General features: G+C 43.7%; 1 protein-coding gene across 4 annotated transcripts in view; it reads left to right on the forward strand.

Annotated features, from left to right (window-relative positions):
• The window catches only part of TMEM63B (transmembrane protein 63B), a 76,853-nt gene that overhangs the window by 45,471 nt on the left and 10,065 nt on the right, over nt 1-21,317 (forward strand). For 3 of the 4 annotated variants that reach the window (XM_063444144.1, XM_063444147.1, XM_063444146.1), the window contains 18 exons: nt 803-841; nt 1,316-1,406; nt 2,198-2,235; nt 3,249-3,391; nt 3,493-3,544; nt 4,803-4,911; nt 5,171-5,241; nt 5,428-5,508; nt 5,945-6,068; nt 6,230-6,363; nt 7,694-7,831; nt 9,124-9,277; nt 12,252-12,358; nt 13,475-13,561; nt 13,824-13,889; nt 18,954-19,116; nt 20,218-20,323; nt 20,684-20,851. In XM_063444144.1, the coding sequence (XP_063300214.1) occupies nt 803-841; nt 1,316-1,406; nt 2,198-2,235; nt 3,249-3,391; nt 3,493-3,544; nt 4,803-4,911; nt 5,171-5,241; nt 5,428-5,508; nt 5,945-6,068; nt 6,230-6,363; nt 7,694-7,831; nt 9,124-9,277; nt 12,252-12,358; nt 13,475-13,561; nt 13,824-13,889; nt 18,954-19,116; nt 20,218-20,323; nt 20,684-20,851 (1,871 nt within the window). The remainder of the gene's footprint in view (nt 1-802; nt 842-1,315; nt 1,407-2,197; nt 2,236-3,248; nt 3,392-3,492; nt 3,545-4,802; nt 4,912-5,170; nt 5,242-5,427; nt 5,509-5,944; nt 6,069-6,229; nt 6,364-7,693; nt 7,832-9,123; nt 9,278-12,251; nt 12,359-13,474; nt 13,562-13,823; nt 13,890-18,953; nt 19,117-20,217; nt 20,324-20,683; nt 20,852-21,317) is intronic. The other variant, XM_063444148.1, reaches the window with a different exon arrangement.

Here is a 21,317-nt window from a genome sequence, read left to right on the forward strand (position 1 = left end):
AAGTCTACTATTGGATCGGATCGGATTGGATACTTTCATAATCGGCAAAATGTAACATTATAATTCACGAACAGAAACAATGTGCGAAATGCCGAGTGGCTGGCATGGGGACAACCACCAGGAGGCCAGGGGTTCAGGAGTACATTATAAGGGTCTGCTTGATTTCCTCCAGCTCACTCTGCAAAGCTGTAATGTATCATGCGTTTCTTAAATGAAACATTCATTAATGTGTATTTTATCTGTATGGATTGATGGATTTATGGTATTGTACATTGGGAGTATTGTCTGGCATAACATAATGCTGGGATTGTGGAATTAAAGATTCATTGGGATTGTATTTAATGTATTTATTGTGGATTTTATTGATTTGTTTGTATAGAATTTATTAATGAAATGCTCTTTTCGCCCGATTTAGTGCTGCTAAAATCTGTCTTTAGGGGTTCCTGCCCCAGATGGCCCCTGTACCCTAATATTGCTAGTTCCCTGATTCCTTGTGTACTGAGATCTCATCACATCCTTGTCCTGTTTGCCTAACTTATTACATTTCCTGTTGTACAGCACAATAGCTTATGCCAGTTCTTTATTAATACCAATAATTAGAGGAAATTCAGGGACATTATTTTTTAAATTATTATAAGACATTTTTTTAATTAGCCATTTTCTGACACCCCTATTTTCATGGCCGGGTCTGCCTCCTCTCAGTTTCTATATCATTTAAAGTACATTAGTGAAGTTCTGCCGCGTTTTGTGACATCCTGTGTCTCTCATTGTCCTTACCTCTGTTTTCTGTCTCTGAATCCAGACAGCGACGGCGGCAGCAGTTTCAAGAGGAGCGGGAATAGTATGTTTAGTGCTTCTGTGTCTAAAACTTGTCTTATTAACAGACAGCAACTCTGGTTCTCCTCTAACCTTTGATTCTCTGTCGGTGGTTTCCTTTAACCTTTGACACTCCCGTCCCATGTGCAGAATGGAAAGACAGACTGACCAGCCAGACTCTGCAGTACTGTGCAGCCCATTGTTGCTAGTGTGTGATACAAGTAGCATGTTAACCCATTAACTTCTCTATTTCGAATGGGATACTGCATTCTTTAGCTCTGTGTCCTCATGGCGTCTATCGAACCTTCTGTAATTGGGACGGGAGCCTGGTTTACACCCTGAAAACCAATATAACACTTGAGATTGTCTCTTCTGGGATCACAATCCTTGCGGTGATTAACCCTTTCTCTGCCAGACGCCTGCTCCTCACTGGGTGTGGACTAGCAGCATTCATTCAGATCTTGATTTCCTCCAAACATTGTCCTCTCTCATCTTCTAGTGTGGCGTCTGCAATGCACGCTGACAGCCATGACCGCTATGAGCGTTTAACCTCCGTGTCCAGCTCCGTGGACTTCGAACAACGGGACAATGTGAGTCTGGGTAAATCTAGTTAGTCAAGTGTCAGCTTAGGCGTTTTAACCTCACTTTTGCAGTTTGATTTGTTACAATTCCATATTTAGTGCATGGAACTCGTTACTGAGTTCAGAGAAAGCTGATTTGTGTGGCTTTAATATCTGATGATCACAACCTGGCTCCCAGGAAACTGGAGGAAATAAGCCATCAACATGCTGCTTACCAATACCAATACTGGCCCGGATAATGTGGCCTAAACAATGCCGTGTCCGCCAATACGCTGGTCATCACAGTGGTGGAAATGTTCATAAATCCTTTCTCCTCTCAGTCTCTTATCACCGTATACAGACCTGTGGGTTTCATCAATGTGCCTCTTGTCACCTTGAAAGATACTTGTTCAAGGCAGCAATAGATTGACCACTACGATGTGTCTTTAATAAGTGTCTGCATTAACATTTGGACTCCTGTCTGCCAGTAAATTAGACAGTAACCACAATTAACAATCCGCTGTGCCAACATCAATCCCACCCGTGTCTGAGCACAATTGATTGGTGATTAAATACAGACACTGGACACACAAATGATCCTGGATTGAATACTTTCTTACTTTGTTTCCAATGGGGATAGTGAGCTTCAGGAATGGCTTGGGAAGCTTGGGTATGGATTCCTATAGAAAGCTGTATGTAGGTAGGAAGTGTCCAGCATTGCTTCTGTCCCAGACTCCTCTTAGTGCAGCATGCTGGCATCTCGAGACAAAGGGCTGTTAAAATACATTCTCAGTGCTTTGCCTTTCTTCTGTGTTTTCCAGGGTTTCTGCTCCTGGCTGACTGCAATATTCAGAATAAAGTAAGTGCCATTAATATGCTATCATGGTAATAATGAAAGAGAGGGCATTCCGTTAGTCTTGGGTCTTATTTCATGAAAAATGTGTGTGCTCTATAAATCCTCTCTTTTACTTGGCTGCTGTGTGTGTCATACATCTAATCCATCGCTCGGCAGCAAAGTGGAAGATTTTTCAAGCTGTTCTGAAAAGTCACGCTTTAATTCTGTCATTCTTTTTATTGCATTTATTAAAGTGATCTAAAAAGTGTCTGTATTCACAAAAAAAATGTATTTCGAAAGACCGTCAAATATAGTGTCCGGGAGAAAGAGAATGGTTTTCTGTCCCAAAAAAGTGATGAAAGGATAAATAAAGCCATTTAATTAGTGGGCAAAAAATTACACGTATTCAAAATGACAGGGCGCAAAAGAAAAAAGCCATTTATTTAATTTCAACAAAAATGAACTGAAAATTGGATGTGTCTTGATGATTTGATGGATCTCCCCTAATAGGATCCTGCAGGCCCATTTTAAGACTTTTTTATGTTGCTGTAAATGTTAAATTGCTTTTTTCAAAATGAGCATAATGCATTTTCAATAAAAACAGAAACTGCAGAGAATTGACAAACAAACTGACAAAGATTTTTTTGGGGGAAACTTGACTATTTTTAAAGAAGAAAAACTACCACAACAAGAGGACATAGTCTTAAATTAGAGGGACAAAGGTTTAAAAATAATATCAGGAAGTATTACTTTACTGAGAGGGTAGTGGGGGGCGGTGCGTTTGCAGTGATTTCTGCTTTAGAGTTTTAATAAAGGTTGTAATATAAAACCTTCATCTAAAAAAATCTTCTCACCGCATGTCACTGTTCCTTGAAACTGTTAATCTAGACTTCCGAGGATATTGGGCTACTGGGTAATAGTGAAATTGATATTGGGCTACTGGGTAATAGTGAAATTGATATTGGGCTACTGGGTAATAGTGTAATTGATATTGGGCTACTGGGTAATAGTGAAATTGACTCTGGTTTTTGGTTTAGGGATGACGAGATCCGTGCAAAATGTGGTGCAGATGCGGTGCACTACCTCTCGTTCCAGCGCCACATCATTGGGCTCCTGGTGGCTGTTGGAGTTCTCTCTGTGGGCATCGTACTCCCAGTCAACTTCTCAGGGGACCTGCTGGGTAAGAAACCCCCATCATGTGTCCAGCGGGCTAACCATTCCATGTCCTTTCTGTACGTGGGCAGTGTTTGCTTTCCTTTGACCATGTGTTTCCTCCACCAGAAAACAACGCATACAGTTTTGGGAGAACCACCATCGCCAACCTGGACTCAAGGTAAGGGGATTGTTACCGGAGATGTGTATGGGGGGGGGGGGGGGGGAGAGGAGGGGGAAATGTTACTAGAGATGTGTATGGGATGGGGGAAATGTTACTAGAGATGTGTATGGGGAGGGGGAAATGTTACTAGAGATGTGTATGGGGAGGGGGAAATGTTACTAGAGATGTGTATGGGGAGGGGGAAATGTTACTAGAGATGTGTATGGGGAGGGGGAAATGTTACTAGAGATGTGTATGGGGAGGGGGAAATGTTACTAGAGATGTGTATTGGGGGGGGAGGGGGGATTGTTACTAGAGATGTGTATTGGGGGGGGAGGGGGGATTGTTACTAGAGATGTGTATTGGGGGGGGGGAGGGGGAAATGTTTCTAGAGATGTGTATGGGGGGATTGTTACCGGAGATGTGTATGAGGGGGGGAGGGGGGATTGTTACTAGAGATGTGTATTGGGGGGGGGATTGTTACTAGGGATGTGTACGGGGGGATTGTTACTAGGGATGTGTACGGGGGGGGATTGTTACTAGGGATGTGTACGGGGGGGGGGATTGTTACTAGGGATGTGTACGGGGGGATTGTTACTAGGGATGTGTACGGGGGGGGATTGTTACTAGGGATGTGTACGGGGGGGGGGATTGTTACTAGGGATGTGTACGGGGGGATTGTTACTAGGGATGTGTACGGGGGGGATTGTTACTAGAGATGTGTATGGGGGGGGGATTGTTACTAGAGATGTGTACGGGGGGGGGGGGAATTGTTACTAGGGATGTGTACCGGGGGGGGGGGGGATTGTTACTAGGGATGTGTACGGGGGGGGGGGGTTGTTACTAGGGATGTGTACGGGGGGGATTGTTACTAGGGATGTGTACGGGGGGGATTGTTACTAGGGATGTGTACGGGGGGGATTGTTACTAGGGATGTGTACGGGGGGGATTGTTACTAGGGATGTGTACGGGGGGGGGGGGATTGTTACTAGGGATGTGTACCGGGGGGGGGATTGTTACTAGGGATGTGTACGGGGGGGATTGTTACTAGGGATGTGTACGGGGGGGATTGTTACTAGGGATGTGTACCGTGGGGGGGGGGGGGGGGGGATTGTTACTAGAGATTAATATTGGGGGATTAGGGTAGCTGGCACCGTCTAGTGGAGCGTGGGGCCGCTGGCACCGTCTGGGAGAACGCAGGGCTCCTGGAGGGTTATAGTAAGTGTTTTGGCTTTTCCTATGTCATCCACTTGTTCTTTAAACCTCTCTCCTTTAGGAATAACCTGCTGTGGTTGCACACCACTTTTGCTTTTCTGTACCTGCTGCTCACGGTGTACAGCATGCGCCGACACACATCCAAGATGCGCTACAAGGAGGACGATTTGGTATTTATTGTACTTGTTTATCAATACCTATTATACACAGATTAGTGAACACGCACTGGTTAGTGGTTACAGACAGCAAGTAATCTCCATTCAGTTTAATCATCCATAAAATGACATTGAGATCTGGGTAGTGCTTTATTCGTGCAGGCGCAGCTCCCTCCGCTACGTTACACACTCCGATCTCACACGGTCATTGTCCTTACTCTCCTGTAACTCTGCTTTAGTGATAATGGATATAAATGTATTCTCTTATATACAGGTGAAACGCACACTGTTTATCAACGGCATATCTAAATACGCAGAACCCGAAAAGATCAAGAAACACTTTGAGTGAGTCCGGCACTTTTACTTTATTGCTTGTTCTTTGCACCATACGCATTGCTTGGCAATGGACTAATAAATATGACTTCAATTGACACAATGATTCCCTTCCTGTGTGCTTGATTGTGCTTGTTTATGAGTTCCAGCTCGAGCTCAGGATTAAAATAAATATATACGTTTATTTTTCTGTTTCAGAGAGGCCTATACCAATTGTACGGTGCTGGAAGCAAGGCCGTGCTATGATGTGGCCAGACTGATGTTTTTGGATGCTGAAAGGTGAGGTCAGGTGATGGTGAAAAGAGGGGGAACTTTAGCAGCGCCCCTGGTGGACATTTCCATGTATCGAATGTACTAATTGATATCCTAAAACTATAAAACCCAATTACACCCCAAGTTCAAAAAAGGATCAAAAATAGCTTCATACAGCGTTCAAAATCTGCCCTGCTGTACATTCCAATCCAGTGTCTCCAAGCATTGTGTAACTGGAACACTGTATCACAAACATGATTGCATTATATGGCTGCTACAACCTAGGCCTCTAGTTTTCATATTTTGTTTGTGTTTATTTCAGACTGCTAAGTGCATGTCATTTTTTTGTTTGTTTTTATATTAAATGTAGCTTAACATGTCACTATAACATTATATTGAAAGGCGCCGCTCCAGGGATTACATGCCATCACTCTCTACTTCCCATGTCTTCTCTCCTATTCAGAAAAAAAGCTGAACGAGGCAAATCTTACTTTACCCATCTAAAGAACAAAGAGGACCAAACAAGTCTGATCAATCCTAAACCTTGCGGCCATCTGTGCTGCTGTGTAATCAAAGGGTGTGAGCAGGTATGCAGTATGGTGGAGATCTGGCTCCGTAACTACACAAACTGGGGAGATAAGTGGTATACTGGGTGAATGTGGGGTGGTGGGCTATTTGAAGGTAGAAGGTGCTGTGCCAGAATTGCTATTAGTCCAATAATATTAATTAAACATGGTTATTTTGGCAGGTGGAGGCCATAGAATATTACACTCGGCTGGAGCAGAATCTCAAGGAGGATTATAAGAAGGAGAAGGAGAAAGTAAATGAGAAACCCTTAGGAATGGCATTTGTCACATTTCACAATGAGGCGATCACAGCCATGTGAGTTCCACATCAGGAAATGATAGGAGTAGAGATAGATCTGCCGGACTGGAGTGGGGAGGGAGAGACAGGTCTGCTGGGCTGGAGAGAGGTGGGGGAGAGAGAGAGAGACATGTCTGCCGGGCTGGATTGTGGGGGGGGGGGGGGGGGGAGGGGGAGAGACGTGTCTGCCGGGTGGGGGGGGGGGAGAGATGTGTCTGTAGGGCTGGAGTGGGGGGGGGAGAGACGCGTCTGTCGGGCTGGAGTGGGGGGGGGAGACGTGTCTGGCTGGCTGGAGTGGGGGGGGAGAGACGTGTCTGTCGGGCTGGAGTGGGGGGGGAGAGACGTGTCTGTCAGGCTGGAGTGGGGGGGGAGACGTGTCTGTCAGGCTGGAGTGGGGGGGGAGACGTGTCTGTCGGGCTGGAGTGGGGGGGGAGACATGTCTGTCGGGCTGGAGTGGGGGGGGAGAGACGTGTCTGTCGGGCTGGAGTGGGGGGGGGAGACGTGTCTGTTGGGCTGGAGTGGGGGGGGGGAGAGACGTGTCTGTTGGGCTGGAGTGGTGGGGGGGGGGGTCAGAGACGTGTCTGCCTGACTAGAGGGCGAACTGTAACACTTTTTGACACAACACAACATGGCCCCTGTGGCATGTGACAGGAAGAGTACCTGTCACAATGTGGCCCCTGGGGGGAAGAGTACCTGTCACAACGTGGCCCCTGGGGGGAAGAGTACCTGTCACAACATGGCCCCTGGGGCAGGAGAGTACCTGGCAGATTGAAGGATTTACTTCATTCTGACGAAGGTCAGCATGTCAGGTGCTAATAAAACATACAAGACCTCAAAATACATACTCGCATAGCATCTTAGTGAATTATCCTTCAGGTGAGCGCCCGGCTTGGCTGAGCTATGAGTAGACAGACAGCTGTCAGAATGCTGAGCTGAGTGCTGTCAGTTTAACTCTTTCCTTGCCAAGCCCTTGCTGACACTCTGTCCAAGACTCAGTCACAGCATCACAAGCCGGAGACACCAACTGACTTCAGTGAGCCACGACGAGCCACCATTTCTCCCACAATGAATAAAATAAGCTCCATCTTGAGACTACTATACCTAAAACTTGCACGATTTAAGTTTACGAGGTATTTCCTTCCCTTGGTCCACACACAGTCCTAACTTAGTGAAGCCATGATTTATACGACTCCCAATCCTTGATATTTTTATTTCCCCAGAGGTGCACCATGTCTCCTTTCTCCACCCATTGCTCTGCCCTTTCTGCCATCTTCTCCTACCTCAGTTATTTATTATTCATGTGATTTGTATCGTTTTTGCTCACTAAAGATATCATTTTGCTCTGCAGGATTCTGAAGGATTTTAATGTGTGTAAGTGCCACGGCTGCAGCTGCCGTGGGGAACCCAAGTCGTCCTCGTGCAGTGAGTCACTGCATGTCCATAACTGGACCGTGAGCTACGCCCCCGACCCACAGAACATCTACTGGTGAGAGCAGTCATGGTTTGTTTAGTGTTGTTTGTAATACAGTTGCTAAAGAGGTGGATACTTAGTTGGAGATTTATCGAATCTTGGAGGCGTCAAAGCTAAATGGAAAATGAAAAAAAAAAAATCAAAAAAGTTAAGAGCAAAATAGTAATATGGTTATTTATTAAAGTGAGAATTTAAAGTGAACTGGAGTAATAAGACTCTACTGCCCAAGCCCCCTAAAGAAAAATAACATTTAGTAGATATACCTCCAATGAAAACATTAATTTAATTATGCATATCCTCCTTGTGTGTATATGTAAAAACATCTTGTGTGCAGCCTTTACAAGCCCTCCCCTTCTAACCCCGCCCACACTTTCTGTGACTGTCCAATCACATACTTCCCAATGCAGCTCAGTGAGAAGGCAGGTGTTCTGGTCAAGTGCTGCCTCTTGAGTTTATCTCCACACAGCTAAACGAATTTTAAATTCACTCTGAATTCTCACTTTACTAAATAACCCTGTGCATGTGATTAAATCAGTGGTATTTCATGATGCCATGCGTGCCCAAGGCATAACCTGGCATGTGATTAAATCAGTGGTATTTCATGATGCCATGCAGGGTATATGTACTAACATGCGTGCCCATGGCATAATTGGAAGGATGCCCGGGTGCACATGTTTAAAGACATTTCCTGAGAACACAGAGCATTATTGAAAGGTGTTGGCGCCACTAACAGGATTATTTCATAAACCGTAAATATATATTGTGCCAGCAAAACCCAGAGGAATGTCTAGAGGGCATTGAGCTCTGCAATGTAGTGATTGGTATCCAGACTGCAACATTTAACTAAATTTACCAAACTGTGCCTATATCTAAATTCCCAAATCTGCTGTTTTGCTTCAGTTTTGTCTTGGAGAGCTTAGAGAATAGCCCCATTCTCAGTGGATCTTGACATCATTGCTATCTGTTCCTGTAGTTATGTTCAGTTTTATTGTTAACTTCCAAATTACACATATCCCAGCACCTGCCCAAATCACCAGTGATCATTCACGCCTATCTCTAGCTCGTCGATGGTCATCACGCACACAGATCTGTCTTTTGCTGGGCTCACTGTGCATCACAAATAGATATTTTTAACCTGACATACATGAACTTTGAGGTTTCTGTGAGCTCGGAGATGTGGATATTGCTTGCATGTGGCTAGATTTACAGTCGTGCCACGTTGGTACCTTATTGTCATTCATCCTTTGTTTAATTAGATATGTGATTTGTGTCTGCTTTTTATATTGGTGTGTTCTCCTCTTCCATAGGGAGCACCTCTCCACACGTGGCTTCATCTGGTGGATCCGTTGTCTGATCATAAATGTCATACTCTTCCTCCTTCTATTCTTCCTCACTACGCCAGCGATAATCATAACCACAATGGACAAATTCAACGTGACAAAACCAGTGGAGTATCTGAACGTGAGTTACTTACTGACCCAGCTCTACACAATTCCACATGGTTACACAGGACAGCACTCATCAATGGCCCTGTAGTATCGCCTAATATATAGCACAATCACATTAACAGGAGGAACCATGTAATATATATCACTGGAACATGGATAGGAGGGGTCAGTGGCCCTGTACCATGTAATATATAGCACTGGAACATGGATAGGAGGGGTCAGTGACCCTGTACCATGTAATATATAGCACAGTGACTTGGACAGGAGGGGTCAGTGGCCCTGTAACATGTAATAATATGGCATAGTGACTTGGACAGGAGGGGTCAGTGGCCCTGTACCATGTAATATATAGCACAGTGACATGGACAGGAGGGGTCAGTGGCCCTGTACCATGTAATATATAGCACAGTGACATGGACAGGAGGGGTCAGTGGCCCTGTACCATGTAATATATAGCACAGTGACTTGGACAGGAGGGGTCAGTGACCCTGTACCATGTAATATATATCACAGTGACTTGGACAGGAGGGGTCAGTGGCCCTGTAACGTAATAATATGGCATAGTGACTTGGACAGGAGGGGTCAGTGGCCCTGTACCATGTAATATATAGCACAGTGACATGGACAGGAGGGGTCAGTGGCCCTGTACCATGTAATATATAGCACAGTGATTTGGACAGGAGGGGTCAGTGGCCCTATACCATGTAATATATAGCACAGTGACTTGGACAGGAGGGGTCAGTGACCCTATACCATGTAATATATAGCACAGTGACTTGGACAGGAGGGGTCAGTGACCCTATACCATGTAATATATAGCACTGTGACTTGGACAGGAGGGGTCAGTGACCCTATACCATGTAATATATAGCACAGTGACTTGGACAGGAGGGGTCAGTGACCCTATACCATGTAATATATAGCACTGTGACTTGGACAGGAGGGGTCAGTGACCCTATACCATGTAATATATAGCACAGTGACTTGGACAGGAGGGGTCAGTGACCCTATACCATGTAATATATAGCACAGTGACTTGGACAGGAGGGGTCAGTGGCCCTATACCATGTAATATATAGCACAGTGACTTGGACAGGAGGGGTCAGTGGCCCTGTACCATGTAATATATAGCACAGTGACTTGGACAGGAGGGGTCAGTGACCCTATACCATGTAATATATAGCACAGTGACTTGGACAGGAGGGGTCAGTGACCCTATACCATGTAATATATAGCACAGTGACTTGGACAGGAGGGGTCAGTGGCCCTGTACCTTGTAATATATAGCACAGTGACTTGGACAGGAGGGGTCAGTGACCCTATACCATGTAATATATAGCACAGTGACTTGGACAGGAGGGGTCAGTGGCCCTGTACCTTGTAATATATAGCACAGTGACTTGGACAGGAGGGGTCAGTGGCCCTGTACCATGTAATATATTGCACAGTGACTTGGACAGGAGGGGTCAGTGGCCCTGTACCATGTAATATATAGCACAGTGACATGGACAGGAGGGGTCAGTGGCCCTGTACCATGTAATATATAGCACAGTGACTTGGACAGGAGGGGTCAGTGACCCTATACCATGTAATATATAGCACAGTGACTCGGACAGGAGGGGTCAGTGGCCCTGTACCATGTAATATATAGCACAGTGACTTGGACAGGAGGGGTCAGTGACCCTATACCATGTAATATATAGCACAGTGACTTGGACAGGAGGGGTCAGTGGCCCTATACCATGTAATATATAGCACAGTGACTTGGACAGGAGGGGTCAGTGGCCCTGTACCATGTAATATATAGCACAGTGACTTGGACAGGAGGGGTCAGTGGCCCTATACCATGTAATATATAGCACAGTGACATGGACAGGAGGGGTCAGTGGCCCTGTACCATGTAATATATAGCACAGTGACATGGACAGGAGGGGTCAGTGGCCCTGTACCATGTAATATATAGCACAGTGACTTGGACAGGAGGGGTCAGTGGCCCTGTACCATGTAATATATAGCACAGTGACTTGGACAGGAGGGGTCAGTGGCCCTATACCATGTAATATATAGCACAGTGACATGGACAGGAGGGGTCAGTGACCCTATACCATGTAATATATAGCACAGTGACATGGACAGGAGGGGTCAGTGGCCCTGTACCATGTAATATATAGCACAGTGACTTGGACAGGAGGGGTCAGTGACCCTATACCATGTAATATATAGCACAGTGACTTGGACAGGAGGGGTCAGTGACCCTGTACCATGTAATATATAGCACAGTGACTTGGACAGGAGGGGTCAGTGACCCTGTACCATGTAATATATAGCACAGTGACTTGGACAGGAGGGGTCAGTGACCCTATACCATGTAATATATAGCACAGTGACTTGGACAGGAGGGGTCAGTGACCCTATACCATGTAATATATAGCACAGTGACTTGGACAGGAGGGGTCAGTGGCCCTGTACCATGTAATATATAGCACAGTGACTTGGACAGGAGGGGTCAGTGACCCTGTACCATGTAATATATAGCACAGTGACTTGGAAAGGAGGGGTCAGTGACCCTATACCATGTAATATATAGCACAGTGACTTGGACAGGAGGGGTCAGTGGCCCTGTACCATGTAATATATAGCACAGTGACTTGGGCAGGAGGGGTCAGTGGCCCTGTACCATGTAATATATAGCACTGTGACTTGGACAGGAGGGGTCAGTGGCCCTGTACCTTGTAATATATAGCACAGTGACTTGGACAGGAGGGGTCAGTGACCCTATACCATGTAATATATAGCACAGTGACTTGGACAGGAGGGGTCAGTGGCCCTATACCATGTAATATATAGCACAGTGACTTGGACAGGAGGGGTCAGTGGCCCTATACCATGTAATATATAGCACTGGGACCTAGACTGTGTTGCATTTTTCTGTGGCTTGTGGCACTTGTCTTGCTGGTTATAGAATTTGTGATATTTTCTCCCTGCAGAATCCTATTATAACCCAGTTCTTCCCCACTCTGTTGCTGTGGGCTTTCTCTGCTCTGCTCCCAACCATCGTCTATTATTCTGCCTTCTTTGAAGCTCACTGGACCAGGTACTGATCACAAAACCTGCAATACACATGCACTGCAAGTATTTAGGTGTCTGCAAAGTGTAAAGCTATGCGGATGTGTGGGTCTGTGTCAGAATGAGTGTTTCCAGCTGTATCACCGTTTGTGGTCTGTGTGTGCTATGTATTGATTATGCCAGTGTTTGATGTCTGTGTGACGTGCAGTGACTGTATCAGCATTTGCTGTCTCTGCGCAGTGCTGTGACAGTGTCAGTGTTTGCTGTTAATGCGTCATGCAGTGACGGTCAGTGTTTGCTGTGAATGTGTCATTCAGTCACTGTAAGCGTTTGCTGTTTGTGCGCTATGCAGTGATTATGTCTGTGTGACGTGTAGTGACTGTGTCAGTGTTTGCTGTCTGTGCGACTTGCATTGACTGTGTCAGTGTTTGCTGTCTGTGCGACGTGCATTGACTGTGTCAGTGTTTGCTGTCTGTGCGACGTGCATTGACTGTGTCAGTGTTTGCTGTCTGTGCGACGTGCATTGACTGTGTCAGTGTTTGCTGTCTGTGCGACGTGCATTGACTGTGTCAGTGTTTGCTGTCTGTGCGACGTGCATTGGCTGTGTCAGTGTTTGCTGTCTGTGCGATGTGCATTGGCTGTGTCAGTGTTTGCTGTCTGTGCGACGTGCATTGACTGTGTCAGTGTTTGCTGTCCATGCGTCATGCAGTGGTTATGTCAGTGTTTGCTGTCTGTGCGACGTGCATTGACTGTGTCAGTGTTTGCTGTCTGTGCGACGTGCATTGACTGTGTCAGTGTTTGCTGTCCATGCGTCATGCAGTGGTTATGTCAGTGTTTGCTGTCTGTGCGACGTGCATTGGCTGTGTCAGTGTTTGCTGTCTGTGCGATGTGCATTGGCTGTGTCAGTGTTTGCTGTCTGTGCGACGTGCATTGACTGTGTCAGTGTTTGCTGTCTGTGCGACGTGCATTGGCTGTGTCAGTGTTTGCTGTCTGTGCGATGTGCATTGGCTGTGTCAGTGTTTGCTGTCTGTGCGACGTGCATTGACTGTGTCAGTGTTTGCTGTCTGTGCGATGTGCATTGACTGTATCAATGTTTGCTGTCTTTGCTTTTAGTAACTGGATAACTTTCTCTCTCTGGTTGCAGGTCTGGAGAGAATCGAACTACAATGCACAAGTGTTACACCTTCCTGATCTTCATGGTGCTGCTTCTGCCATCGCTGGGGCTGAGCAGGTGATCTCTCTCTACAAACTGTGCCATGTCTGCTATAAACACTCCCTCGCACAAAGATTATATATAGGATGGCGCTCTTTGGCTTTCTACAATTCTTAAACCATCACTGTCTGCGTGTGATGGGATGTTTTTGGCTGCAGATACCAGTTGTGCTGCTTTCCTCATTGCTCTTTGTGAATGTGTGTACTCTGACCTCACAATAACACAATATGTTACTGGACACAAAATGTGATGTCACTGACCACTTCTTTGTCTCTTGCAGCTTGGATCTGTTTTTCAGATGGCTTTTTGACCAAAAGTTTCTGGCAGAAGCCGCCATCCGGTTTGAGTAAGTCCATTCAGTTTGCTGAGCTCTGTGTGCAGCATTATGTGTTAATACGTCTCTCTCCTCTTAAAAGGCTGGAACGTATCTGAATACAGTTTTACATTTCTGCTTTAGGATTCTATCCTGATACCATGTGATTGGCTGTTGTTTCAGGCCAATCCAAGGGCTCACAATCTAACAAATTAAGAAATATATTTTTTTCTTCCCAAATAAATACACCTATAAAGTCCTACCATGGCATGAAACTGGATTTTAGTGAAGTGAAGAACTACCCAGATAGCTTTATAATGATAGTAAGTGGCACTGACTATAATATTACAGCCTAGCTTTAATTGAAATCTACTGAAACAGTCGCACATCTTCTTCCTTATCATTTTTCAGACACATTGGTTTTTCACATTTTCAGTAGAAAGGTTAGATACTCTTCTAACTCAGAACAAAGAGCTCTGTAAAATGTTTTCTAGCCCCAGATACACCCCACACCCAGGGAATCACCCGCATGGTACTTGGAGAAAGGGTGCTGCTCAACAGGCCCTAAAAAGGCCAGTGTTGCCAATAATAATGTGTGCATTATATGTCCAGCTTAGGAAAAGTAATTCAAAATATGTTGGGTTTTTTTTTATGTGTCTTGATTTACAGAGTACATAATATGTGTAGAATTCCAGCTAATTTTAAAAGTTACAGGTCACAAACTACAAGGACTAAAATAAAATTCAATGTGAGACAATTTTGGAAGTTGTTCTGTTTGTCTCGTACGTTTAGCAGACATCACAGGCTATTTAACTAAGGTTATTTCGAAAAAAATTTATGCAGCAATTTCAATGCCAATCTCTAAATATTGTAGTAAAATTGTGCTTTTTTCAGTCTTTTTGACATACATAAACATTACAAAGTTATTTTAACGTGTATTTCGTAAAGCTACATCTGCTGCGTACGACGATACCCCCATTGTATGCCTTTGGCACTATTCTGTGACGCAACGATGCCATATAAGAGATTTGATGGGCCTGTATCTCATTTTGGGGTATTATAGCCGTTTAAATGTTACAATAAACCTACAAAGGGCTTCCATTTGAAAAAGCAGACATTCCAGAGTATTTTATATGGTGTATATGTTGCCTTAACATGCCGCAATTTTTTCACCAATTTATGTCAAGCTTTGTGGTGAAAAAGAAAAAATTGCGTTCTTGACATACATGTATTTTTGCTGGGTATTTCTTAGACTTGATATGGTCATAAAATCACCCAAATTATGCTCAGTTACATCTTCTGCGTAAAACAATATGCCCAATGTATTACATAGTAACATAGGCTAAAAAGAGACTTGCGTTCATCAAGTTTAGCCTTCCTCACATTTGTTTTTGCTGTTGATCCAAAAGAAGACAACAAACCCAGTTTGAAGCACTTCCAGTTTTGCAACAAACCACGGGAAAAAACTTCCCTCTTGACCCCTCTTGATTAATGGCAGTCAGATTAATCCTTGGATCAAGCAGTTATTACCCTACATTGAAAAATTATATCCTGGAATATTCTGTTTTTGAAAGTATGCATCTAGTTGCTGTTTAAACATCATTTCAGACTCTGATAAAACCACTTCTTCAGGCACAGTATTCCATATCCTTATTGTTCTTACGGTAAATAAACCTTTCCTTTTCCTTAGACTAAATCTTCCTTCTTCCAGTCTAAACGCAGGACCTTGTGTCCTATGTGACTAGATTTCCACACAATGGTTTGTATTGGCCCCGAATATATTTGTATAATGTTATCATATTCATTTTTCTAAACTAAAGAGATTTACATTTGTCGACCTAGATACCATTCTGTGAAATAACACTGCTGTAAAAGAGACGTGACAAGTTCAGGTTTTTAAGTGTGAATTTTCATAGATGGTATTGATGGCTCTGTGTTCCATTTTGTAGCATTTTAGCAGGTTGCTTATTCAAACGACCCAATAACGGTATACCATTTCTTAAAGATGACACCCCAGGGTATTTCAAAAGGCATATTTTGAACTTTGGTATGGGATCATTTTTTTGCTAGCTTGTACTAAGTGTAGTGGTAATAAGCATTTTTTTCTGCCTTTGACACACACACACTGAGCGTTTATTGTATATTTTTGTTTAAATCTTATGTTTGCAACGGCAGTATTTTTTGTTGCGCATGTTTCTCAGCTAAGTCGTCTTAGTACAGCAATACCCCCATATGTCCCTTTGCCAGGTATATGTGGAGGTTGAAGGGGCACATTTGATACACGGCCATTTCAGGGTTTTTTTTGTTTGTTTTTTCCCCAAACTTGGATATTGATGCTGGGTCCATGTCCCATTTTGGAGCATTTTAGCAAGGTTGCTTATCCCAACTACCACAGAAAGGCATCCCATTTCTTAAAGAAGACGCCCCAGGGTATTTTATAAGGTATATTTCGAAACTTGGTGTGAGATCATGTTTTTTTTTTTTTTTTTTGCTAAGTTGTACCAAGTGTAGTGGTGGTATTTTTTTATTTTTTTTTTTACTTTTAACCCCAAACTAGCCTAACAGTAAATACCTAAATTTCCCCACTAGCTTCCACCCACCCTAGCTAAATAAATAAATAATTTCAAAATATTTAAATAGCTAGTTTAATAAATGTATCCCCTCAAGGGTTTAAAAAACAAAAACAAAAAAAAACATAGATCATTGAAAAATACTGTGATCTCTATTTTTGTCACTGCAGGCAGTGATCAAATAGCAAGGAAGAGGTTAAATTTTATTTGAAAGGGGGTTGTGATTTTAACCCAACAATTTTCATGAAGGCAAATTGGAAAATTTAAGATTCCAGGCAATAGGAAGACTATTTCTATAAAATTTGTTGCAAAAGGAATCTAAATGGATCTATTCCTTTAAGACATTGGTCCAATTAGGACTTAATGAAGAATTTAATTATACTGCATTTATTCATTAATATTTAGGCCCTTTATTTGATTACAGTTTACCCTTTCATTTTATCAGCACTGTAGCGATATTATGATTCTATTATTTTACATAATTATTAATAAAATCACTAACTCACTTTAATCATTTTTTCTCCGCCCAGGGGATAGATATTAACCGCCACGATATTATTTTGTCAATTAACTACACTCCTTGCATTTATATTAATATTGGACGGCTGATTGTTGGTCAGAAACTTATATACAATGAATACTTATTCTATATTTCATTTTGACCTCTGGGTTTTATCCCTGTCACTATTTTGAACGAGTAACCCAAACATTTGCGCATAATCATGTTGCAGGGATACAATATTGTTTAACGTATCAACATTTCATGGGACAGCTTTATATGTGCCTTACTAGTTTATATTTACTAGATTACCATTATCATGAAGGCTATAATGATCTCTTTGCAACGGAGTGTATGAGAACAGTCAACTCTAATGATATGATTACTTCATATTGTTGATCCTGCTAAGTAGTCCTCAATGAAATGTGATGTCATCACTCTTGCGGCTGGTCCAATGAGGACCATGGGCGGGTTATTTAAACTTACCTTTTCTGGGGAGACAGTTCCCCCTGTTGAGCCTTAGTTCAGCGAAACGCGCGTCGGGGCTCCTGACACTTGGTCCTGTCTGGTGTAATTGCTGATATTTTTTGCTACCTTGCATCTATACGCCTTATCCAATTGCGACACCACAGGACCTCTCCACGGACCGTTCTATTAGATTAGTCAACCAGTTTAGCTCTATTGATCAGTCATAGATAGGTGCCCGTGAAGGCACAGATTCGTGCAGTTGTGATTCTAATTACTGTGACTATATTGTTACGGTCAGTCTATCGAGCTATACCATAGATCAGCTAGCCAGTTAACTTTATATATTAACCAGAGACAGGTGCCCTTGAAGACACAGACCAGGGATTTTACACTGCCACGTTACTATAGCTTGGTCTTTTAGGTATTGGGAGCAGAGATTGCGTGTTACCCGTTTCTATCTCCCGAGATGTGTCAGCAAATCTTCACAATACGCCTATAGACGTGGCTATCGTTGGAGATTTATATGCATCTCAGTCTCTATTGGCTTTATCGCTTTGTGGTATCTTACTGGGACAGTAACCAAGATAGCTGTTCCTACCTATTGGCAATTATCATATCTTTGCTATTTTACTAGTAATCTCTATATATTCCTGATAGAGCACGTAGTACCATTTCTATATACCCTCATACAGCACCTTTGTGCTTAGACACTCTGCTTATAACAATATTGGCTACACCTCTTGTGAATATGTTCCGGTCTAGTGATCTAGCCTGCCAATTGATACTGTGCTGCGCGCACTGAACAGCCACTGTCTTGCACACTGCCATAATAAACCGCAGTAGTGGCGGTTGTGACAAGTGTACAAGCATTTGTGTAGTTTTATTAATAAAGGATTTTATTGACCCTTCTTCTATTATAGTACAGGGACAGATTACTCTTCCTATTCATCATTAACCTGCTATGTTGGTTTTTTTTTTCAACATGAAGTAGCAGAAAGCGCTGATCCGTCTCTGAACGTGGAGGTGTAGGGAGGCACGCTGGCTGTCAGAGCGATCACAGGGGCTGGAACAGCATGATTTGCTGCTGCCCGTCTGCCTCAGACACCAAGGAACAAGGACTGCAGCAACATTAACCTCACGATTGCTGCAATCTGGGATTCATTTTAGTAAATAATGGACATTTTCCAACATGCGTCCTTAAGGGGAGGACTGCAATGGCTGGACATTTCCTTCTAGCGTCAGGAAAGGGTTAGATTTAGATGTCTACAGCCACGCTTTCTCAAATGACTTGTGACATAGTGTTATTCCGAGTATTACGTTAATAGCCTAATAACATTTGGTTATTTATAGCACTGATTCTTGGCTGTCAGTGTGTATTAAAAACGGCCTCCAGTCTTTATTCAAAGTTTAATCCACATCTTTTTTATGAGAATTCTGATTTATAGGAGATTCTAGTTTCCAAATCTGGGGGTTGCTGTCATGTGTTTCGTTGTTAATGATGTATCCGTAGCCGTGATGCAGAGGAATATGTTTTTCTAAGATGTTTTGTTTCCTCTAAAGGTGCGTGTTCCTTCCGGATAATGGAGCATTCTTTGTTAATTATGTAATTGCCTCTGCTTTTATTGGAAATGCCATGGACCTGCTGCGGATCCCAGGTCTGCTGATGTACATGATCCGACTATGTCTGGCGCGTTCCGCCGCAGAACGCAAAAATGTAAAACGAGTATGTCAAGAATTCCTTTTACTGACTATATCAAGATATAATTTATCTCTCTCTGTCACACGGTGTGTGTGTGCTAATCTCTCTCTGTCACATGGTGTGTGTGTGCTAATCTCTCTCTGTCACACGGTGTGTGTGCTAATCTCTCTCTGTCACATGGTGTGTGTGTGCTAATCTCTCTCTGTCACACGGTGTGTGTGCTAATCTCTCTCTGTCACACGGTGTGTGGGCTAATCTCTCTCTGTCACACGGTGTGTGTGCTAATCTCTCTCTGTCACACGGTGTGTGTGCTAATCTCTCTCTGTCACACGGTGTGTGTGTGTGCTAATCTCTCTCTGTCACACAGTGTGTGTGCTAATCTCTCTCTGTCACACGGTGTGTGTGCTAATCTCTCTCTGTCACACGGTGTGTGTGCTAATCTCTCTGTCACACGGTGTGTGTGCTAATCTCTCTCTGTCACACGGTGTGTGGGCTAATCTCTCTCTGTCACACGGTGTGTGTGCTAATCTCTCTCTGTCACACGGTGTGTGTGCTAATCTCTCTCTGTCACACGGTGTGTGTGTGCTAATCTCTCTCTGTCACACAGTGTGTGTGCTAATCTCTCTCTGTCACACGGTGTGTGTGCTAATCTCTCTCTGTCACACGGTGTGTGTGCTAATCTCTCTGTCACACGGTGTGTGTGTGTGCTAATCTCTCTCTGTCACACGGTGTGTGTGTGCTAATCTCTCTCTGTCACACGGTGTGTGGGCTAATCTCTCTCTGTCACACGGTGTGTGTGCTAATCTCTCTCTGTCACACGGTGTGTGTGCTAATCTCTCTGTCACACGGTGTGTGTGCTAATCTCTCTGTCACACGGTGTGTGTGCTAATCTCTCTCTGTCACACGGTGTGTGGGCTAATCTCTCTCTGTCACACGGTGTGTGGGCTAATCTCTCTGTCACACGGTGTGTGGGCTAATCTCTCTGTCACACGGTGTGTGGGCTAATATCTCTCTGTCACACGGTGTGTGTGTGGGCTAATCTCTCTCTGTCACACGGTGTGTGTGCTAATCTCTCTCTGTCACACAGTGTGTGTGCTAATCCCCATCTCTCTCTGTTTATTTAAGCACCAAGCCTATGAGTTCCAGTTTGGTGCAGCATATGCCTGGATGATGTGCATTTTTACCGTTGTCATGACCTACAGTATCACGTGTCCGATTATTGTGCCATTTGGTGAGTGATCATCCTGCAAAATAATGTGACCTGTCTAGTGTGCTACCTACCTCTGCTTAAAGTGACACTCACACAGCAATTGCGTATTATCGCTTTTGGCCTTGTATACATTTGTATTTATTTTTTAGAACTCATTTATATATTTTGAATGCAGAATTGTACACCATAACCTCACACCCTTAGCCATGCTCCTCATTCTGTCAGACCACAGCACTAAACAAGCCCCCTGTTTTAGTACACTGGGACTTTAAATACATCGCTTTCATTAGTACATGTTAGTCCTGAGCCGCTGTGGGTGCAATGTGTGCAGGTGTTTCTTTATGAGGTTCATGTGTGATTCGTTGGCCTCTCTCCCGGCAGGCTTGATGTATATGCTGCTGAAACACCTGGTGGACAGATACAACCTGTACTACGCCTACCTGCCGGCCAAGCTGGACAAGAAAATCCACTCTGGTGCGGTCAGCCAGGTGGTGGCAGCCCCTATTCTCTGCCTGTTCTGGCTGCTGTTCTTCTCTACAGTGAGAACTGGTAAGAGCTGGAGTTAGCGGGTTACAACATACGTTCTGTACCAACCTTCTATACCTGTTCACCTTGATTAAAAAGCATGTTATGGTTTGTAATAGTAACTTGGTCTTCGTATCGTATGTATCCGTTTACTGGAAGCCTTTTGTTTACATTAGAATCGGAGCGCCTTATTGGATGTGTGTGCATGTTTATTATAAATATTGGAGCCGCTCATTTCTCTCCTGTGTAATACATTAATGTGTGGCCGAGTAAGATTGCTGACAGATACAAAACCTTTGATTTAAAAAAAAAAAAAAAAAAGTTTTCTGCAAAATCTAGAAATGTTACATACAGTGTTTAACAAAGATGGGATAGAAATACCAATGGTAAATACCTTGTTTCAGGCTATTTGTTTTCTGAAATATTTGAGAAAGCCACTTCGCTAAATGCCAGGTTAAAACCATTCACCTATACTACATAGGACATAGCA

The sequence above is a fragment of the Pelobates fuscus genome, chromosome 2 (genome assembly GCF_036172605.1).
Source record: "Pelobates fuscus isolate aPelFus1 chromosome 2, aPelFus1.pri, whole genome shotgun sequence".
Taxonomy (NCBI): domain Eukaryota; kingdom Metazoa; phylum Chordata; class Amphibia; order Anura; family Pelobatidae; genus Pelobates; species Pelobates fuscus.